This window comes from Carya illinoinensis, chromosome 9 (assembly GCF_018687715.1).
Source record: "Carya illinoinensis cultivar Pawnee chromosome 9, C.illinoinensisPawnee_v1, whole genome shotgun sequence".
NCBI classification, from domain to species: Eukaryota; Viridiplantae; Streptophyta; class Magnoliopsida; order Fagales; family Juglandaceae; genus Carya; species Carya illinoinensis.
The window spans coordinates 4,903,698-4,922,550 of NC_056760.1; the positions used below are offsets into that span (position 1 = coordinate 4,903,698).

Genomic DNA, 18,853 nt, shown 5'->3' on the forward strand with positions numbered 1-18,853 from the left:
CGTTGGTTCTGTCTTGAATAAATCAGTATATGTTTTCAATATCATTACCTGTAGTACAGTTTGTATATGTATATGCTTAAAGGTTACTCTGAACATATCTGTATAGAGTTTTGCATTCGTGTTGAGACTTTGGTATAAACAGAGTGTTGTACTAAAGGAAAGACTCAGTCATATATCATTACAAGTGGTATCAGAGCCTAGGTTGATGGGGACCATGAGGTTTGATATTGAAAAATTTACTGGGGAGAATGATTTCGGGCTATGGAGGATTAAGATGAGGGCATTGCTAGTCCAACATGGACTGCAAGATGCCCTCCTAGGTGAGAAAAAGAAAGGATCTTCCTCGAAAGAGGAAGATAAGGAATCTGTCCATAAGGACATTCTCCAAAAGGCACACAGTGCCTTAATCCTATCCCTTGGGGATAAGGTCCTGAGGGAAGTGGCCAGTGAGGAAACTGCTGCTGGTATATGGCTCAAATTAGAAAACTTGTATATGACTAAATCCCTAGCAAATAGACTTCATAAGAAAACCAAACTTTATACTTTTTTTAAGATGACCCCTGGAACTTCAATAGGGCAGCACCTTGATGAGTTTAATAAAATCATCCTAGATCTAGTAAATATAGATATCAAGGTGGAGGATGAGGATCAAGCTATTCTTTTACTTAGTTCTTTGGACTCATCTTATCAAAGCATAAAGGAAACCATGATGTTTGGAAGAGACTCTCTTACACTAGATGAAGTACAATCTGTACTTCATACTAGGGAACTGCAATACATAGGGGAATCAAAACAAAATCATGGGGAAGGTTTGACTGTCAGGGGTAGAACAGAAAAAAGAGAAAAGAGGGGCAAGAATGAGGGCAAGAAGTTTAGGTCTAAGTCAAAAGGAAAACACTTTAAGTGTTTTCACTGTCATAAAGAAGGACATTTCAAGAAGAACTGTCCTGAAAGAAAGAATAATACAGAAAATAAGAATAAAGAGGCAGGAGATGCCTCTGTAGTATTAGAAGGATATGAAAGTGCTGAGGTACTCACTGTAAGTGAGGTTGACTCAAAAACAGAGTGGATAATGGACTCTGGCTGTTCCTTTCATATGTGTCCAATCAAAGAATGGTTTGAGACATTCTCTGAGTTAGATGGGGGGCAAGTAATTCTAGGAAACAATAAGTCCTGCAAAATCATGGGTATAGGGTCAGTGAGACTAAAAATACATGATGGTACTGAAAGGGTTTTAAGGGAGGTTAGATTTATACCTGAGTTGAAGAGAAATTTAATTTCTCTTGGCATGCTTGATTTATCAGGCCATACCTTCAAATCTGAGGCAGGGGTTCTTAGGGTTACAAGAGGGTCCTTGGTTATTATGAAAGGAGTGATTAAGAATGGTTTATACACACTACTTGGTAAAACTATAGTTGGGGAAGCATCTTCTGTACAGAATACTGTACAGAACCAATCTGTGTTGTGGCATAGGAGGCTTGGGCATGTGAGTCAGAGGGGACTTATAGAGTTGCAAAAACAAGGTTTGTTAACTGACCATAATCTAAGCAACCTACCCTTCTGTGAGGACTGCATTTATGGGAAGGCTAAAAGGGTTAGCTTTAAGCCAGCAATCCATAATACCAAACAAACCTTAGACTATGTCCACTCTGATCTATGGGGACCTGCAAGAGTAAATTCACACAATGGAGGAAGCTATTTCCTATCATTTGTGGATGATTACTCAAGAAAGGTTTGGGTTTATATACTGAAAAATAAAAGTGACACTTTTGAGAAGTTTAAAGAGTGGAAAAACCTAGTTGAAAATCAAGTAGGTAGAAAACTCAAAGTTTTAAGGACTGATAATGGTTTAGAGTTCCTGTCAAATGATTTTAACATGTATTGTAAAAAGGAAGGAATTATTAGACATAAAACAGTGAGAGAAACCCCTCAACAGAATGGACTTGCTGAAAGAATGAATAGGACTATCCTAGAAAGAGTGAGGTGTATGTTGTCAAATTCAGGGCTGCCCAAAACCTTCTGGGCAGAAGCAACAAACACAGCAGTTCATCTTATAAATAGGTGTCCTTCTTCAGCAATAGGGTTTAAAACACCTCAGGAACTATGGTCTGGAAAACCTCCCACTTATGACCACCTTAGAGTTTTTGGGTGTGTAGCTTATGCACATTCAAAAACTGACAAATTGGAACCTAGGGCACTTAAGTGTATTTTCATAGGGTATCCTGAAGGGGTTAAGGGATACAAACTATGGGTAGAAGGACCTGGTAGGTTTAGATGTATAGTGAGCCGAGATGTGACCTTTAATGAGTCACAGATGGCTCGGGTACAAGAGTCACAGTCAGTGAATAATAATGACAAGTTCCTAGAGGGATCTCAGATTGAGGTGGAGCAGGTTAATACCCAACCTGAATCTGTAACTGGTAATGACAGTGACTCTGAGGGTCAAACTTCAGAGGATACAAGTCAAGGTGGAGCTAGATCTTGGAATCTGGCTAGAGATAGACAGAGGAGGGTGATTAAACCACCTTCAAGATATGGTCAAGCTGAACTTACCATATTTGCCTTAACAGTGGCTAATGAAGTAGTGTATCAGGAACCTAGAACTTACAAAGAAGCTGTGACCAGCAAAGACTCCTCTAAATGGGTATTAGCCATGCATGAAGAAATGGAATCCCTGAATAAGAACAAAACTTGGGTTCTAGTACCAAAACCCAAAGGAGTAAAATTAGTGGGATCCAAGTGGATCTTTAAGAAAAAGGAAGGCATACCAGGGATAGAAGGGACCAGGTTTAAAGCTAGGCTTGTAGCCAAAGGCTTTACACAGAGAGAAGGGATTGATTTCAATGAAATCTTCTCTCCTGTGGTTAAACATAGCTCAATTAGGCTACTTCTTGCTTATACAGCCTTTGAAAACTTGCATCTAGAACAGTTAGATGTTAAAACTGCTTTTCTGCATGGAGAACTTGAAGAAGAAATTTATATGCAACCTCCTGAAGGTTTTACTAATGAAATTAAAAACAATCAAGTGTGTCTTCTTAAAAAATCTTTATATGGTCTTAAACAGTCACCTAGACAGTGGTATAAAAGATTTGATACACACATGATTAACAATAATTTTAAAAGAAGTTGTTATGATAGCTGTGTCTATTACAAGGAGGAAAAAGGAATATTTGTTTACCTCCTATTGTATGTTGATGACATGCTGGTGGCTTGTAAAGACACTGTTATAATTGATCAAGTTAAATGCATGCTGAAATCAGAGTTTGAAATGAAAGAATTGGGCCCTGCTAAGAAAATTTTAGGTATGGAAATTGAGAGGGACAGGAGTGCTAGACTGTTATACCTGTCTCAGAAAAATTACATCTCTAAAATTCTTAAAAGATTTGGTATGGAACTTGTTAAATCTGTTAACACACCCTTAGGTCAACACTTTAAATTATCTACAGATCAGGCCCCTAAAACAGATTCTGATATTGATTTTATGCAACAAATTCCCTATGCTAGCATGGTGGGAAGCATAATGTATGCAATGGTCTGCTCTAGACCTGATCTGACTTATGCTGTGAGTGTGGTTAGTAGGTTTATGGGGAACCCTGGTAAACCCCATTGGCAAGCTATTAAATGGGTACTAAGGTATCTAGTGGGCACTACTAACTTAGGACTCAGTTATGGAAAGGGTGTTGAGAAAGGATGTGAGTTAATTGGTTTTGTAGACTCTGATTTTGCAGGAAACATAGACTCTAGAAAATCCTTAACTGGATATGTGTTTACTGCTTTTGGAGGGGCTGTTAGTTGGAAGTCACACTTACAATCTGTTGTGGCTTTGTCCACAACAGAGGCTGAATATATAGCATTGACTGAAGCAATAAAGGAGGCCATTTGGTTAAAGGGCATTGCAAATGAGTTAAGTTTTTTTAATGGTAATATTTCTGTGCACTGTGATAATCAGAGTGCACTTCACTTAGCTAAAAATCAAGTTTTCCATGAAAGGTCTAAGCATATTGATATAAGGCTTCATTTTGTTAGGGATGTTATAGAGTCTAAGGTTGTGGGTGTGGAGAAGGTCTCAACTGAGGATAACCCCTCAGATATGATGACCAAGTCACTCCCAAAGTCTAAGTTCAGACACTGTCTGAACTTAATTGGCATGGAGTCTAGAGTCTGTCCCCATTAGGGGGAAAGGTGCAGGAATGAGCCAATGATGAGGATTGATATTTTTTTTGGCAAATAAATGTTTTGCCAAGGTGGAGATTTGTAAATGTTATGGCAATTACATTTATTATTATGCTTTATTAATCTGACCTCTCTTGTTTCTATGTGTTACGTTTGGATGGATGTAAAGAAGCTACTGGATTAGTGAAGCCTCATGACCAGCACGTGACTGTAAGCTACTTCAAACCGAGGCCAAGTTTGAGCCGTAGGATCTGTCCACGTGGAGCCATCTGTCATGCCATATAAATGCATCGTTTCAGCTGTATTCTTTAACCTAATTTCATTTTGTGTATTCGGCTGATTGAGAGAGGGGGGGTCCGAGAGAGAGTGAAGAGAAGGGGGAAACTAGGGTTCATGTTTGGGAAGAAAATCTTTGATTTTCTTGAGTGTAAATGAGTGTTCTGTAATCTGAGAACGTTTCTGAGGCTTCTCTGTGATGGATATTGATATCAATAAAGCTCTGAGGCCCATTCCTGCCGTGGACGTAGACCATTAGGGTCGAACCACGTAAATCGGTTGTGTTCTTTCTTTCTTGCTCTATTTTGCTTATTTCTTTATCTTCTTGATTATTAATCTTGTTGTATACGATTCCTGATTATTATTTGGATCTGTTTGCATATTAGGGTTTAGTCATAAATCTGTTTGGCTCGTTGGTTCTGTCTTGAATAAATCAGTATATGTTTTCAATATCATTACCTGTAGTACAGTTTGTATATGTATATGCTTAAAGGTTACTCTGAACATATCTGTATAGAGTTTTGCATTCGTGTTGAGACTTTGGTATAAACAGAGTGTTGTACCAAAGGAAAGACTCAGGCATATATCATTACAAATATGATTAGTCAAATTATAAAATTATTTTTATTATAAAATAAATTTTATAAAACTATATTAATTTATAAATTTAATTTATATAATTTTTTAATATTTATAATAATTTTTTTTTTCATATATCTACTAAAAGACAACCTTCATCAACGTGGCCCGTGGGGGTGCAGATTGTGACAATCAAGGTCAATAGAATGGTTGCCAATTCGTGAACTTTATCCTTTTGCGTCAAACTACAAACTGGAATAATAATTGACTGAGTAAGGGATAGTATAAAACGACAACAACTCGTTACTGATTATTAATCTCGTTAGATGTTAACTCTTAAACCAATAAGCTGCCTTTCCTTAATTCATCTTCGGAATAGTGAAAAATAAGCTCATCACATAACATATCTAAATGTATTTATATATATATTAACAAAATATATTTATAATTTTTTAACATTAACACTTTTAATTTTTATTATTGATTTTATCATCCTTAATTATATCGATCTGTAATCCACTTTAATTAATTTTATAAATCATTTTTTTAATTAAAAAATTATATAAAATATGATTCATCATTGATATTATTATATAAATATGTAATATTAGATATAGTTTTAGAATACATAAATCTAAAAAAATTATTTTTTTTTACGTAAATTTTATATTTACTTACTTTTATAAAAAAAAATACTTAAAATTTATATACTCTAAAATTAAAAATATAAGTTCTCATCAAAATTTGAATAAACATTATTTTCAATTTTGAGACTCGAAAATTCCACCTCAACGCCTTTGAACAAAATCAACAACACACGTTGTAATAAAATGGCCTGGTCAGTGGTCTCTTCCTACTAATTTTATTGACGGATGTATTATTCCCAGTTTTCCCGTCCCATGACACTCAATTTTCTTCGTCCTTACAGATTTTCAAAGAAGTAAACTATCAATATTAGAAACTCCCGGGAATAATTAAAAAAATAATAATAATGAGGGTGATCAGTTAAAAGCCATCCCATAATCTCGAAAATCTTGAAAATTACGTACAAAACAAAAGGAGTAATAAAATTCACCAGTATCTCCTCGTTTTCGTCAATTTGTAAATTAAAAATCTTCAGAAAAATTCGAAAATAAGAGATCAGTTTGAACCCAGAAAATTTTCCGGGAAAGTAAATGAAAACGCATGAGTTGAAATCTTCGACAGATTTGATCTTTTTGATCTCCTTGTTTCCTGGAACAATAGAGAGAGACACAAAAGAAATTGGCCTACATAATTACCTCTTGACAAGCTTCAGTGGAGGAGCCGGTGTTTGCCACCATGGAGGCTTAGAAATTCGACCTTATTTTTACGTTAAATATTTAAAAAGCACGATAATCTTTATACAGTAGCAGTCATAGAGATAATATTAGTGAGGTCAACTATACAAAAATTCTTCTAATTAAAATTACCTAAAAATCTATTTTTATATTTTTAACCATTAAAAAGGTACTATTGTTTTCTCACAAAAAAGATAAAATTTATTAAATATAAAAAATGATAATTATAATCGTGAGTGCGTAAATGTCGTGTAATTATTTAAAAAAATAAATAAATATGAGACTCATAAAAAAAATTAATTTTTTAATAATAAACTATTATATACTTCTTTTTAAAATAACTATACGACACTTGTACATAACTTCACGACTATACATAGTTACTCTATTAATATATAGAAAGAGTGATCCTATTTCCCAAGATACTTCAGCCAATGTATTCATTCCTCCCATTTCAAGGTTTTATTTCAAATTAAATTCTCTCAAAAAAAAAATTATGTTCTTCGATGACTTTTGGCAGAGTTTATATATCAAAAGAAGAAGAGAGAGAAATATTTCAAAAACAAAAATTCTAATAGAATTAAATATTATAATTGATATAGTCTATTATAGTATATTAAATTGTAAAAATATTTTTACGATAAAGAATATTTGACGTATCATATTTAATTATATTAATTTATAAAATTTTATAATTTTAGAGAGATGTATTTATAAATCTAATACATTTTAACAAAAAAATAGGTATACTTTTTAACGATACACATATTATTTTAATTAAAAAATAATTTATATAAATTTATTTTAGACAAATCTCTTATAAACTGCAAAGCTTGTGACTTGCAGGGTCTACTTATATTTAATATAATTTTTTTAATTCTTAGACTCTAAAATTGAACCCAGGTAAGCAAGATGCTGACTCATAGGCCCATCGCTCCGCCGATGCAGTGATGACTGATGAGAAGCCCAGATTCACTGGTATAAATTATAATCAGCAAATTAGTCACCGGTATATATATGTGTATATATATATATATATTTTGAGTATATAAGTAGGTGTGGGTTAGTTGGACCAGAGACATATATTCATTCTCATAGTTTACTAGAGGATAGGTGAGCTTTTGTTGACGATAAGGCCGTAGCACTTCCTCTTACTAAATACTGCTACCGTCCCCACACTCGTTCGGTCCCCTCGCTATCTGAATCTCCAGCTTGCTTTTAATACCCTTCCCTCATCAACTCTGATCTAGCTATCCCACGAGAGTCCTTTTCGAAGCCCGACCTCTTCATCAATATCATGATCATCTCCCTCTTTCCTAGTTGCGCCTATATAACCCACGCACCTTCACCACCTTCTTTGAATTCTTCTTCTCTTTTTTGATCTCCTGCGGGCCACCGCTTCCCATATCTTGTTAGAAGATCAAGACAAGGGAATTTCTCTTATTCTCTTTCTAATGCCGTTGCGCCAATGGAAGTGGAGGAGTTCTACGATGCATGAGCTCGGTATTTCTACCAGGAGATCAGCATATCATGTATAATATGTTATAGTCTAGGCAGATATATGTTCAGGTACTACATGAGCGTGGGGACGATCGTGGTCATGGTAGTTCTGACTGTTTCGCTTATGGTTCTGCCGCTGGTAGTGCCCCCTCTGCCGCCACCGCCGCTGTTGCTTTTGTTCGTGCCGGTCTTGATCATGTCCCTCCTCGTTGTCTTGGCCTTATCTCCTTCCCAAACGCCTGATATCACCGACCCTTTTGTTTGATTCGATCACTTTAATTTGGGTTAATTGCCTGTCGGCAGGCCAGTATGTTGGGAATTAAAGCGCCCGAGGTGATGGAACTTCATGTAGTACTGATCTCTCTATGTCATGTGCAAGTCTTGCTAATTCCCTCTGCCGATCTGCACCAAGAACCGAGCTATGTGAAGCGAACTCTATTTTGTTGTCTTGTTAACCCTTGGATATTCAGGTTTCATGAAAAGCTTGGCACTGTTTTCTATTTTCTTGTAAGGGGGGATCGAGAATTCTTGTTTTCTTTTTTATGAGGATGGAAATTAATGAGGTAAAGGATCCACCATTTTCAGCTCTTATCAGTGCTACGACTTTCAAGAAGGCGATCGAGGGACCGTCTATGCATGAGAGTACTCCAGGATTAAGAGACATGCAGTGACAGGAAACCCATTAGAAACGGTCGTATATTAATTTACTCATGTACGTGTATTTGTAATCACCAACTATATATATATATATGGTGATCACAAGTTGTGTTTCAATAGCTCCTCATCTTCTATATATTATATGTATAGTAAATACCAAGCTAGCTATCTGGTCTGGTGATCATGATTCACGAAACTCATTTTTCAAGTGGTACTGCATTTTAAATCCTGTCGGTCCAATACGTGGGTACGTATAATATTGGTGATCAAAATTAATTAATTGTGGAATTAAGGTGTAATTAACAAGTGATTAGAAATAAGTACGCTTTATATATATATATATATATATATATCTTAGTTTGGTAGCTTCGCCATGCAACTAGCGCGAATCTAGAGCACTGGTCCATCAACCAAACGACAAACGCGTCCTATGTTGAAACTTGGAGTAAACATTAATGGGAAGTGAGGAGGAACAAGAAGAAAAACCAAAAAAAAACAAAAAAGGGCTGTAAAACGAAGGGAAGGATGGAAGTCGAATGACTGATGACACGAGGAAACAGCAAACAGCCCCTTAGGAATTCTTCTCTCTCTCCCCGTTTGATTTTGTTGGTTTGTTCCTCAGTCCGACATGCTAACACGTGGTGCTCAGCGTCATGCTGGCAACCGGTGCTTTTTGGCCAAGTTTTTGGTTTTCAAGATGAGAGTAATAGGTAATAACTATGGGCTATGGATACAGATGTATCTGGATTAACAGACAGCAATAGTTATGGCTAGCTTTCGGCGGTTTTCCGGCTAGCTGTTTTAGTACTACATCCAGCTAATTAATATGCCAGCGGTTTCGTACAACTCCTTCATCTAATGACCTGCCCTGCCCTGCCCTGCCACGTCGACTTGGCTGACATGCATGAATACTGTTTGGTCAAAGGAACTCTGACTACCCCTTTTCTTTTCTTTTTTTTTTGAGCATTGCTATTAATTAATTTACATATAATAAATAGCCTTTTTTTTTTAATCCTTCTTTTTTAAATAATTACCTTTATACTGGAAGCTTTTGCTAGCTCATCATGTCATTTAACTATTGTGCAAGATTGCAAAAAAAAAAAAAAATCTATTGTGCAAGATTGGCGGTGGACTGTTGGTAGTGATAATGGCAATGTGGTGGCAAGAAAAAATATCTTTAGTTGTGTTGCATTTTGGATGTGAGCATTATGGCCGGAACGAACGGACTTGGATTTTTGGGTCGAAAAGTCAAAACGTTTGAATCGTGCGTTGATCACAATTAACGTCCATAAAGAGGTATGTATCATTATTAATGTAAATGAAAGTAAAGCAACAGAAAAAAAGTTGTTTAATTAGAATATTGGAACTGATCTTCAAATAATATTGATCCCTTTCTTTAAATTCTTAACGTACGTACACCATATATGCAACGCGTACAATATGGAAAAAAGAAACATACGATTCTGAAGTACTACTGTACTGGAAAGTGACCAAAAGATTGACTCATATGCATGATACAGTACTACAGCTGTTTGAAAAATCGACAGACAGACAGACAGACAGAGAAAAAAGCATGCCATCTTTAAGAAAGAAACGTGATAATTAAAGCAGTTTCTAAGAAGACTGAAACTGAACAATTCCCTCTCTCTTTCTATAAACAATTAATGCATGAAATTATGGTAGCAGTCTCCCCATTATGTGCGGTATATATAAAGATTCAAGTAATTTAAGTCAAACTTAATCAAGTAATTAAGTCGCTTAAATCCATTAATGTAAAAAATTAATTATCCCCTAATTCATCAGATCATCATCATGATCATGTGGGATCTCGAACATTTACTGAATTATCATTTGATCACCATATATACAGCATGCATGTATCCAGCTCTCAAAGATCTTTTGCGTTAGTATATCCCATTAAAGAACATATATATTAAAAAAAAGATGATATTTTCCCCGACAAAAATGAGAAATATGTTACCAGCAAGTGGCATGACCAAGTGCATTGGACAATGAAATTGCTTGGTGGGGGCAGCTCGTTGAACCTATTGCGCGAGAAGCAATTTATATTGTCTATATAATAATATATTATATTATATATTCTCGTAGTCGTGGATGGGAGGAAGCCTTTAATTCATGGATGATCGATCTCCTTAATGATCTGCTTTTATAGTTGAAAAGAGACGTTTCGTGTATGGGTGCAGCCTATTCGATCTTCATCGATCAGTACTGCGTTTTACACATTTCCCTTGCGAAACTTCTCACACTGGCACGTACTAGTGGTATTGGAATTTGTGGGCCTCTAGATCAAAGAATAATTATTTTTATTTATATAGATTTTTTTTTTTTTTTTTAATTGAGAGTAGTCGTCGTCTCGTTTTAAAATTTTGACTTTGTGAAGAAATGTCAATTTGAGTGTATCAAATTGGGACCACCAAAGTACCCACGTTCGTACCACATGCGATCGATCATAACCAATATTCTTCCCACACTGAATTAGGTTACCGATTGAATTCTTGAATATTAATACAAGTCTTGAACGTGTGGGTTGAATCTCTACAAAGAACCACGCGGTATATCACCATCATTGAAGGGATATCGAAGGTGGCTTGAATATTCGCAATTGGTACTTTTAATTTATTCTTTGCATTAATCCATGAAATAAAGGGCCGGGGAACGTATATGGTACTCATGTCAAATAGATGATAATTCATGCATATTTTTTGAAAGTTGAAGGGTGATTCTTGGAAGAAGAGGGGAAAATTCCCTGCAAATTAACCAAATTGGACGAGTTCAAATGAAGGACTAGCTAGGATACAACCTAGAAATACAACCACTTCTTAGCCGCCGCCTAGACGATGATCAGTAGTTTAAGATAGGAACACACGACTAAACTAGATTATTCTGAATGTTTCGGGCGTTTTTGTTGACCATTAGCCAGACATGCACCAGGAAGCAGCATGGCATTATTCTACGCCTTCTTAGGGAAAAGTTGAATTTAAGATGATCAATACCATTAATTATATATCAGTTTAGGGTGTACAAAGTCTTATTTCAGTCTCCTAATTTTTTTTTTTTTTTTAAATTTAAAAAAACCTCTATTCTAAGGCCTCTCTACAACTACACCACACACCTTCCACATGACTAAAATTTGGTAGCACCTTCAAGTCAACAAAATTGTGTCTCATCAAATGGCATGAATTTCAAGCAAAAGAAGAGAATATTGGGTAGTATATGATTACGGTGTCACTAGGGCTGTAAATGAGCCGAGCTCAAGCGAGCATGGGATGTGAGAGCTTGGCTTGTTCAAAATACAAGCAAGCTTGGGCTTGGCTTGTTTATAAGTCGAGCCTATGCAAAGGATTGAGCTTGGCTCGTTTACCTGTAAAGCAAACTCGAAATTCGGTTTGTTAAAGAGCCGAGCTCGAGTTCAATTGAGCTCGGCTTGAGATTGATTTTTTTTTTTTAATTTCTAAAATGAAAAATACAAAATTTAAATAAATATATCAGTGAAATAACAAATTAAATACAAATTTACATCATGAAATCTTCAAGAGTCTATTATGGCTATAGTACATTAAATGACATTGACATCCTAATGGAACATGTGAAACAAAAAATACTTTACAACATAAAATTATGAAACTTAGTACATTAAACTTCAAAACAAAAAATGTGGAGTAAACTCAGTAAAGTCCTTAATTTTCATGAATGGAGCCAAAAATTTTAATACCAACTTGTTGCCTTGCATACACTAATACAATAAAAAAATTAAGCTTATTTTAATCCCAACCAAATGCTTAGAAATAGAAAAATAACTAGGGTAATCGACTAATAGATAGATGAATCAATGAATCAGAGAACCACAAACCATGGAATCAAGGATTTAGTTGGTTAGGAGTCATAAATGTATATATTTAATGACCCATTTGTCGAGGACCCGCTACGATCTTAGAGACTAAGATTATAGCCACAGCTCCCCAAAATATACTGCCACCGACTGCATCTGCTAGGGTTTCTCGTAGTTGTAGCCGGTATCACTCTCGACCCCTCGAGAATCCCTAGCTGCAAGCCTTTGAGAATAAAGGCTTCAAGCCTTGATTCAACCCTTGATTCAATGCAAATCGAATAGGAGGTAACTAGCGTAAGCATAGGAGGAGGGTAGGGTTTCTCAGTGGCTCTGTCCCAAGGAGTGTTGAAGTGTGAAAGTGAAACAGCTAAAGGAGAATTGAGATAAACATCTCGTAGCCCTAGCTTTAGGGTATGGCATCAACGACTCACAATGTTGATATAAACCAGCTACTTCAGGCCCTCAATAGCTCCACACGTAACACATACACATGACACAGCTGAACTCACAAAATACAAATTAAAGTAACTACTAAATTAATTACTAAGTCTATTTTAAAAAAATACTATAGTCTAAAATTATAATACATGTTAATTGTTATATACTATAAAACTAGCAAGTAGTGTAGTAAAAAAAAAAAAAACTAGATTAATATTTAATACATGTTATATATATTATAATACATGTTAATATTTTATATGGCAATTCAATATTTGATAAGAATAATATAACTATATCAATATGATATATTAATATTATACATTTATATATATAGTATATATAGTGGACTATAAGTCACTATAAGTTTATATACATAATTAATAGTACATATGTGACTTTTGGCTATATATATTGCATTATATATGTATAAATATACGAGTCGAATCGAGCTTCATATGAGTTTGTTCACGAACATCTTTCAAGTTGATCAAACTTTATATAAGTTTGTATCATTTAATAATCGATCCTAATTCTGTGTCTATAAACAACCCATTTAATATTTGGTTCGAGTCAAATTCAAGTTTAATCGAATTGAATTCAAACTGCTTATCGAATAGCTTGTTCATTTTACCGCCCTAAGTGCCACTATAGTTGGGGATATGGTAGAAAAGAATGTGCAGGTATTGGTAAGGATATTTTTGAAGTCTTTAAAAGCATCCTTATTGGCTTGGCCAAATGAGATGCTTAGTTAAATTTTACATAATTTGACTCAAAAATCATTCACATTAGATTAGACAAATTTAAAATAATTTAGACTTTTGCGACCATGGTTGGCTAAAGATGAAAAACTACTATTTATTCATCAAACATTAAAATATTAATTTCATATTATAAACAAATAAATCCAATTAATTAGAATATAATTAACATTTAACATTTAGAGTATAATTATTATTAACATTTAATATTAATTAAATTAGAATATAATTACTATTAACATTTAATAATACTTTTTTAATATTAATTTCATTAGAATATAATTACTATTAATATTTATTAATACTTTTTTATATTAATTTAATTATAATATAATTATTATTGACATTTAATAATACTTTTTTTAATATTAATTTAATTTTTAATAATATTTTATTATTATATAGGGGAAGGCAATAAATTTTGTTGAAACTGTAAGTATATTTTCACCTGACAGAAATAACTAAAAATAAAAGAATTCATAATAATTTAAATAACAATTTATTTAGATATATATATATTATATATATATAGATCTAAATACATGTTGTAGTCATGGAAACCATAAATCAGATCATTGCAAATTTTATATACACCATACAAAAAATAAAATTAGTGTGAAGAAATGCTCAACCTGAATTAATTAAACAAATAGATATGATGATCGGCAATAGCAACCCATGACAATCATGATTTGAATTTATGACATTTTTCAGAATCGCTATACAACTTATACATTGATCGAAGGTGAATGCTTCTCAACGAGATCAGGGTCTCCAACTTCTGGAAATACCAATCTGCGATTTTTTATTTTTAAAGAAAGAAATTCCACCCAAGGTATATGGTAAGGCATTCCTCTATCCTAGTAATTGGTACCGATTTACAACTTAAAACATCCATCTCCTATTTGAGCTGTACAGGCTAGAAGCAGTTTCCATCTTTCCATAGATCAAAGTGCGGGCTTCAGTGTACTGCTGAATCAATTATCCTACGCAGATTGCAGACTCACTTGCCCGGGAGTTGTTTTCTCGTAGTCGGCACAAGCCTCTGGGCTGTCTTCTTCACTAGGCGGAACCAGCTGCCAAAAGAGTGGCAGATATGTGTCCCACTCCTTCAAAATAGCAGAACCTTTACTGCTCCCGGTTTTTCCCTTCACAGATCAGTTAAATTAAATGATTAAGTTTCAGTAATAAAATAAAAAATGCATCTAGTGAGAGCTCCACACGGGATCTTAAAAGGAAAATACAAGTAATTCGATGTGCACCTTTATAAGAATATATTAGGATTAATTACAAAATTAGTTCCTGGGTTTTAACCCGCTTGCAAATCATCACCTCGATTTCGATTTTTACAATTTACTCCCAAGGTACGCTAACTTTGCAATTAAATCCTTCCGCCTATCTCCGGTTGAGTCATCTAACAGCAGAGTTACTACGTGACAACCAATTAGACTCAAGACATGGCTCTATAAATGCCACATTGCAACATCACCTGGGAGATGGACAGTCGGATTATAGCAGAAGTTTGCACACTTGGGAGTAAATTGTAGAAAATTGAAATCGATGGAGTTATTTACAAACAGGATAAAAACCATGGACTAATTTTGTAATCAACCCAAGATATCATGAAGATCTCCCAGCTAGTGTGCCAACATAACCTTGAGAGGTAAGTCTCAGGCATAAATGCAAAGATATGAAACTATCAGAACTTTTTCATTAGTGTGCGCCTCTGCAGTGTGTTGTGTGGGTGCATGCTAGCTTGGAGTTCATTAAGTGCACTTACAACATGGGCCTCAATAAGGCTCTTCAGCTGCATCTGCCCAACGGGGGCAGTCAATCTTTGGATCTTCACAATTTCTTTATTCACCTGTCAGTGAAATAATCATAATGGTCTAAGCTGGAAAAGGGGGGCAAACTGAAAATTATTATTCCTTTTTTTTTTTTTTTAAAAAAAAAAGGTACACCCAAGCATTTAAGAGGCGAAGGGAAAGAAAAGGGATTTTTATTAAATATAGCCACCTACGGTTCCATATATAACAGTGTCAAAGTAATATGAGGTGTAGCACCCTCACACAAGCTCAGAAAGTTGTCATATTTTTCTCGATAAGTAATGAGGCATGAAATAAACACCCCGGAAAAACTTGAGTAGGAATTAAATTAGTAAACCGATCACCTTTCATATGCATGCCATGTCATTATAAGTTAAGGAAACCCAGTACCCTAATTAATTAAAAATGCCATGTAATTCCATGTCATTTTTAGGTGTTGATTAAGGAAAAGTAAAGTTGCAAGCACAATTGTGCACTAATCTGTGCACCAATATGATGTGATTGGTCAAAAAGTAGATTTTATTGAAAACAATGTTAATTTAAATTTTAAGTATGAATAAATCAGTGTTAGTACACAGATTAGTGCGCGACTGTGCTTGTATGTAGCAAAACTCGTTGATTAATGCCACACAATGCATCTCTGACTTCTCTAGGCGCCAAAAAGATGGCAAATTATAAGTGGGAATCTCATCCCTAATTGAAGTATGACCTTTTAATAGATATGCAAATCCTCAAGAGAGCATTTTATTTTGCCGGGCCAAGTCCCAAATAGTCCAGTCACCATTATTAAATAATTGGCTCAGCAGACGCACAATAAATTAAGATGAAAATTGAACTGCTAGCAGCAACAGAGAAAAAGAAAAATCAAAATAAAAAAGGCAACTCGACAATTTTTTAACTGCACAGTGATTCCCATGAAGGGCTGCAATAAAAAAAACACAAACCTTGGGGAGGAGAGTGTTGTCCTCATCAAGAATGTATGCCAAACCCCCAGTCATTCCAGCAGCTACATTCCTACCCACTCTGTCACAAGTTAAATTTAGATTCAAATCCCATTCTCTTCAATTTGCTTCGGTATAAAGAAAAATATGCCAGCTATAGAGGCGTTACTCACTTTCCAAGAACAACCACACAACCGCCCGTCATGTACTCACAACAATGGTCTCCAGTGCCCTCCACTACTGCTTGAGCAAGAGAGTTTCTAACAGCAAATCGCTCTCCAGCTTTCCCTCTAACAAAGATCTGACCACCAGTTGCCCCATACAAACAAGTATTCCCTACAATGGTTGCATCTTCGGGGCAGAAACCAGTATCATCAACAGGAGTTACAACCAACTCACCTCCAGCAATACCCTTGTAACATATATGTTAGTGTCAGATTTTGTGACTCATTGGGCCAACAGGGTTAGTACAGCAAATCAGCCAAATTTGAAATAGCTCAACTCGGTATTATGCTTAGCTCTAATATTATCCCAAACTTTAATTAAGTAGAAGAAAGAGAAGGTAAGCACAACTTTTTGGGTGAAAAACAATTTGTTGGCTGTCTAATGAACTGTGTCACTTCAAGAATAGCAAACTAACTGCCATGTCGATGTAGCCCAGTTAAGATTTCTTTGGCAAGTAGAACGTAACCCAAACTCAATTGGATTACAATATTTTCTTTTTATAAGTAATTGGATTACAATATTGCTCAAGTCATGAACTAAAAGTCTCAAAAAATAATAACTCAACCATGTCACTTGATTGGGTTTCAAGTAAAACCTTCAACTTCTCAAGTAGTAACGGAGGCAAAGGTTTGATCAACCAACCTTTCCCACATAATCATTAGCCTCTCCCACCAGCCGAATATTCATTCCAGGAGTCAAAAAGCATGCAAATGACTGCCCCGCACTCCCTGTAAATCTGAGAATATTGAAGAAAACTGATTACTTTTCAACAAAAGCGATTGCCATATGCACCCTTTCAGTTATTAATACTTGCTATGTCAAACCCGCAACTTATGTTATGTTCAATTAACTATTAAAAAAAACTTACGTAATGCTCAATTGCCCAGCGAAGCCAGTGTCACCATACTTCTTTGCAATTACCCCTGCTATGCGCCCACAAACAGCACGATCAACATTGTATATCTTTATGGTCTTGTTTACCACTTTTTCATTCTCAATTGCATCCGATATCTGCATGTAAAAAATAATAATAATAATCTTATGTTTGTGGCAGGTAGCAAAACACAGAATTAATGTTTTTCGCTAAATTGGCATTAACCAACATGTCATTTTTGTTTCATATTCTTAAGAATCAACAACAATCAAGCTCCTTCACCTCCAAAGAGTCAAATGTAACAAAATCTAAATCAAATATCAACTTCAACAAATCATGTTTGAAGGATTAGGCTTCTGATGATTTTGAGTCTTAAATTACTAATTTTCTCTAATAAGTTTGCGGCTTTCATTTCATATGTAGGAAAATGACTATGATTAAGCCTAAACTAATATTTTATCTATAATATGTATGCTGCTTTAGAAAAATAAGGTCTCAAATAGGTAAGTTTAGTTTTAGCAATGATTTTATCTACGTTTTTTCGTAGAAGTAGGACAGTTGATATGCAACCTACACTGTATATCAATTGATGGTCCATTGTGAATCTCCTGTGCTTTAATGTCCAATCCCTCAATTTGACTCCTAAGTTACAGAAAAAATATATTTTTCTTGAGTCCTACTTTGCCATTTTTTTCCTAACAGAAGTTTGATTTAAAAACTAAGTAGCAATAATACCAATAAACAAACACTCAATGTGTTGTGTTGAAAGTACCATTAACATCAATAGTCGTTACCTCTGGATCTGCTAGTAAAATATCATCCAGAACAGGACCATTACTATGAACACCCTGATTCCTGATTTCGGTACTGCTCCATTTTGGTAACCCAACATTCTGAAGACAAATGATAAAGTACTCTTATTTTCAAAGGAGAGAAACCACACATGGTCAAAAATATTATACATTAAATATATACATACAGAGAGAATAACACTGAGATCCAAATGCTGAGTTTTCATCAGAGAGATATCTCGTGGTCTTAATAAATCTGTCCGACCAATTATATCGTCCAACTTCTCATATCCCAACTGTGCCAACATGCCTCTTACCTGGCCATTTTTTAAAAGTAAAAAGTACATGAAAAAGGCTAGAAGAAAATGGACCTTGATGGATTTAACAAAAACAATGGTGGTCACAATAGAGAGAAGATTCTGCAGTGATAAAGAATGGATCCACAAGGACCATAAAGATGGAAGACAAATCTCATCAGGGGAAAAATGAAAAGGCAGATGGATTACCTCTTCAGCAACATATAAAAAGAAGTTGACAAGATCACCAGGCACACCAGGGAACCTAGCTCGTAATTCTTCTCTCTGAAGTAAAATGTGCGTTAAAAAAATGGACAAAACAAATGCAAACCAAACTCTATTTGGAA

At 34.9% G+C, this 18,853-nt stretch overlaps 1 protein-coding gene across 1 annotated transcript in view; it reads right to left on the minus strand.

Moving 5' to 3' along the window:
• Positions 1-14,163: 14,163 nt before the first annotated feature.
• The window catches only part of LOC122275774 (ferredoxin-dependent glutamate synthase, chloroplastic), a 44,190-nt gene continuing 39,500 nt past the window's right edge, over positions 14,164-18,853 (minus strand). Inside the window, exons 25-33 of the mRNA XM_043085007.1 lie at positions 18,717-18,791; positions 18,399-18,527; positions 18,214-18,312; positions 17,414-17,556; positions 17,188-17,281; positions 16,494-16,732; positions 16,324-16,402; positions 15,334-15,417; positions 14,164-14,701 (exon numbers count right to left, since the gene is read on the minus strand). Of these exons, the coding sequence (XP_042940941.1) occupies positions 14,540-14,701; positions 15,334-15,417; positions 16,324-16,402; positions 16,494-16,732; positions 17,188-17,281; positions 17,414-17,556; positions 18,214-18,312; positions 18,399-18,527; positions 18,717-18,791 (1,104 nt within the window). The 3' untranslated portion in view covers positions 14,164-14,539. The remainder of the gene's footprint in view (positions 14,702-15,333; positions 15,418-16,323; positions 16,403-16,493; positions 16,733-17,187; positions 17,282-17,413; positions 17,557-18,213; positions 18,313-18,398; positions 18,528-18,716; positions 18,792-18,853) is intronic.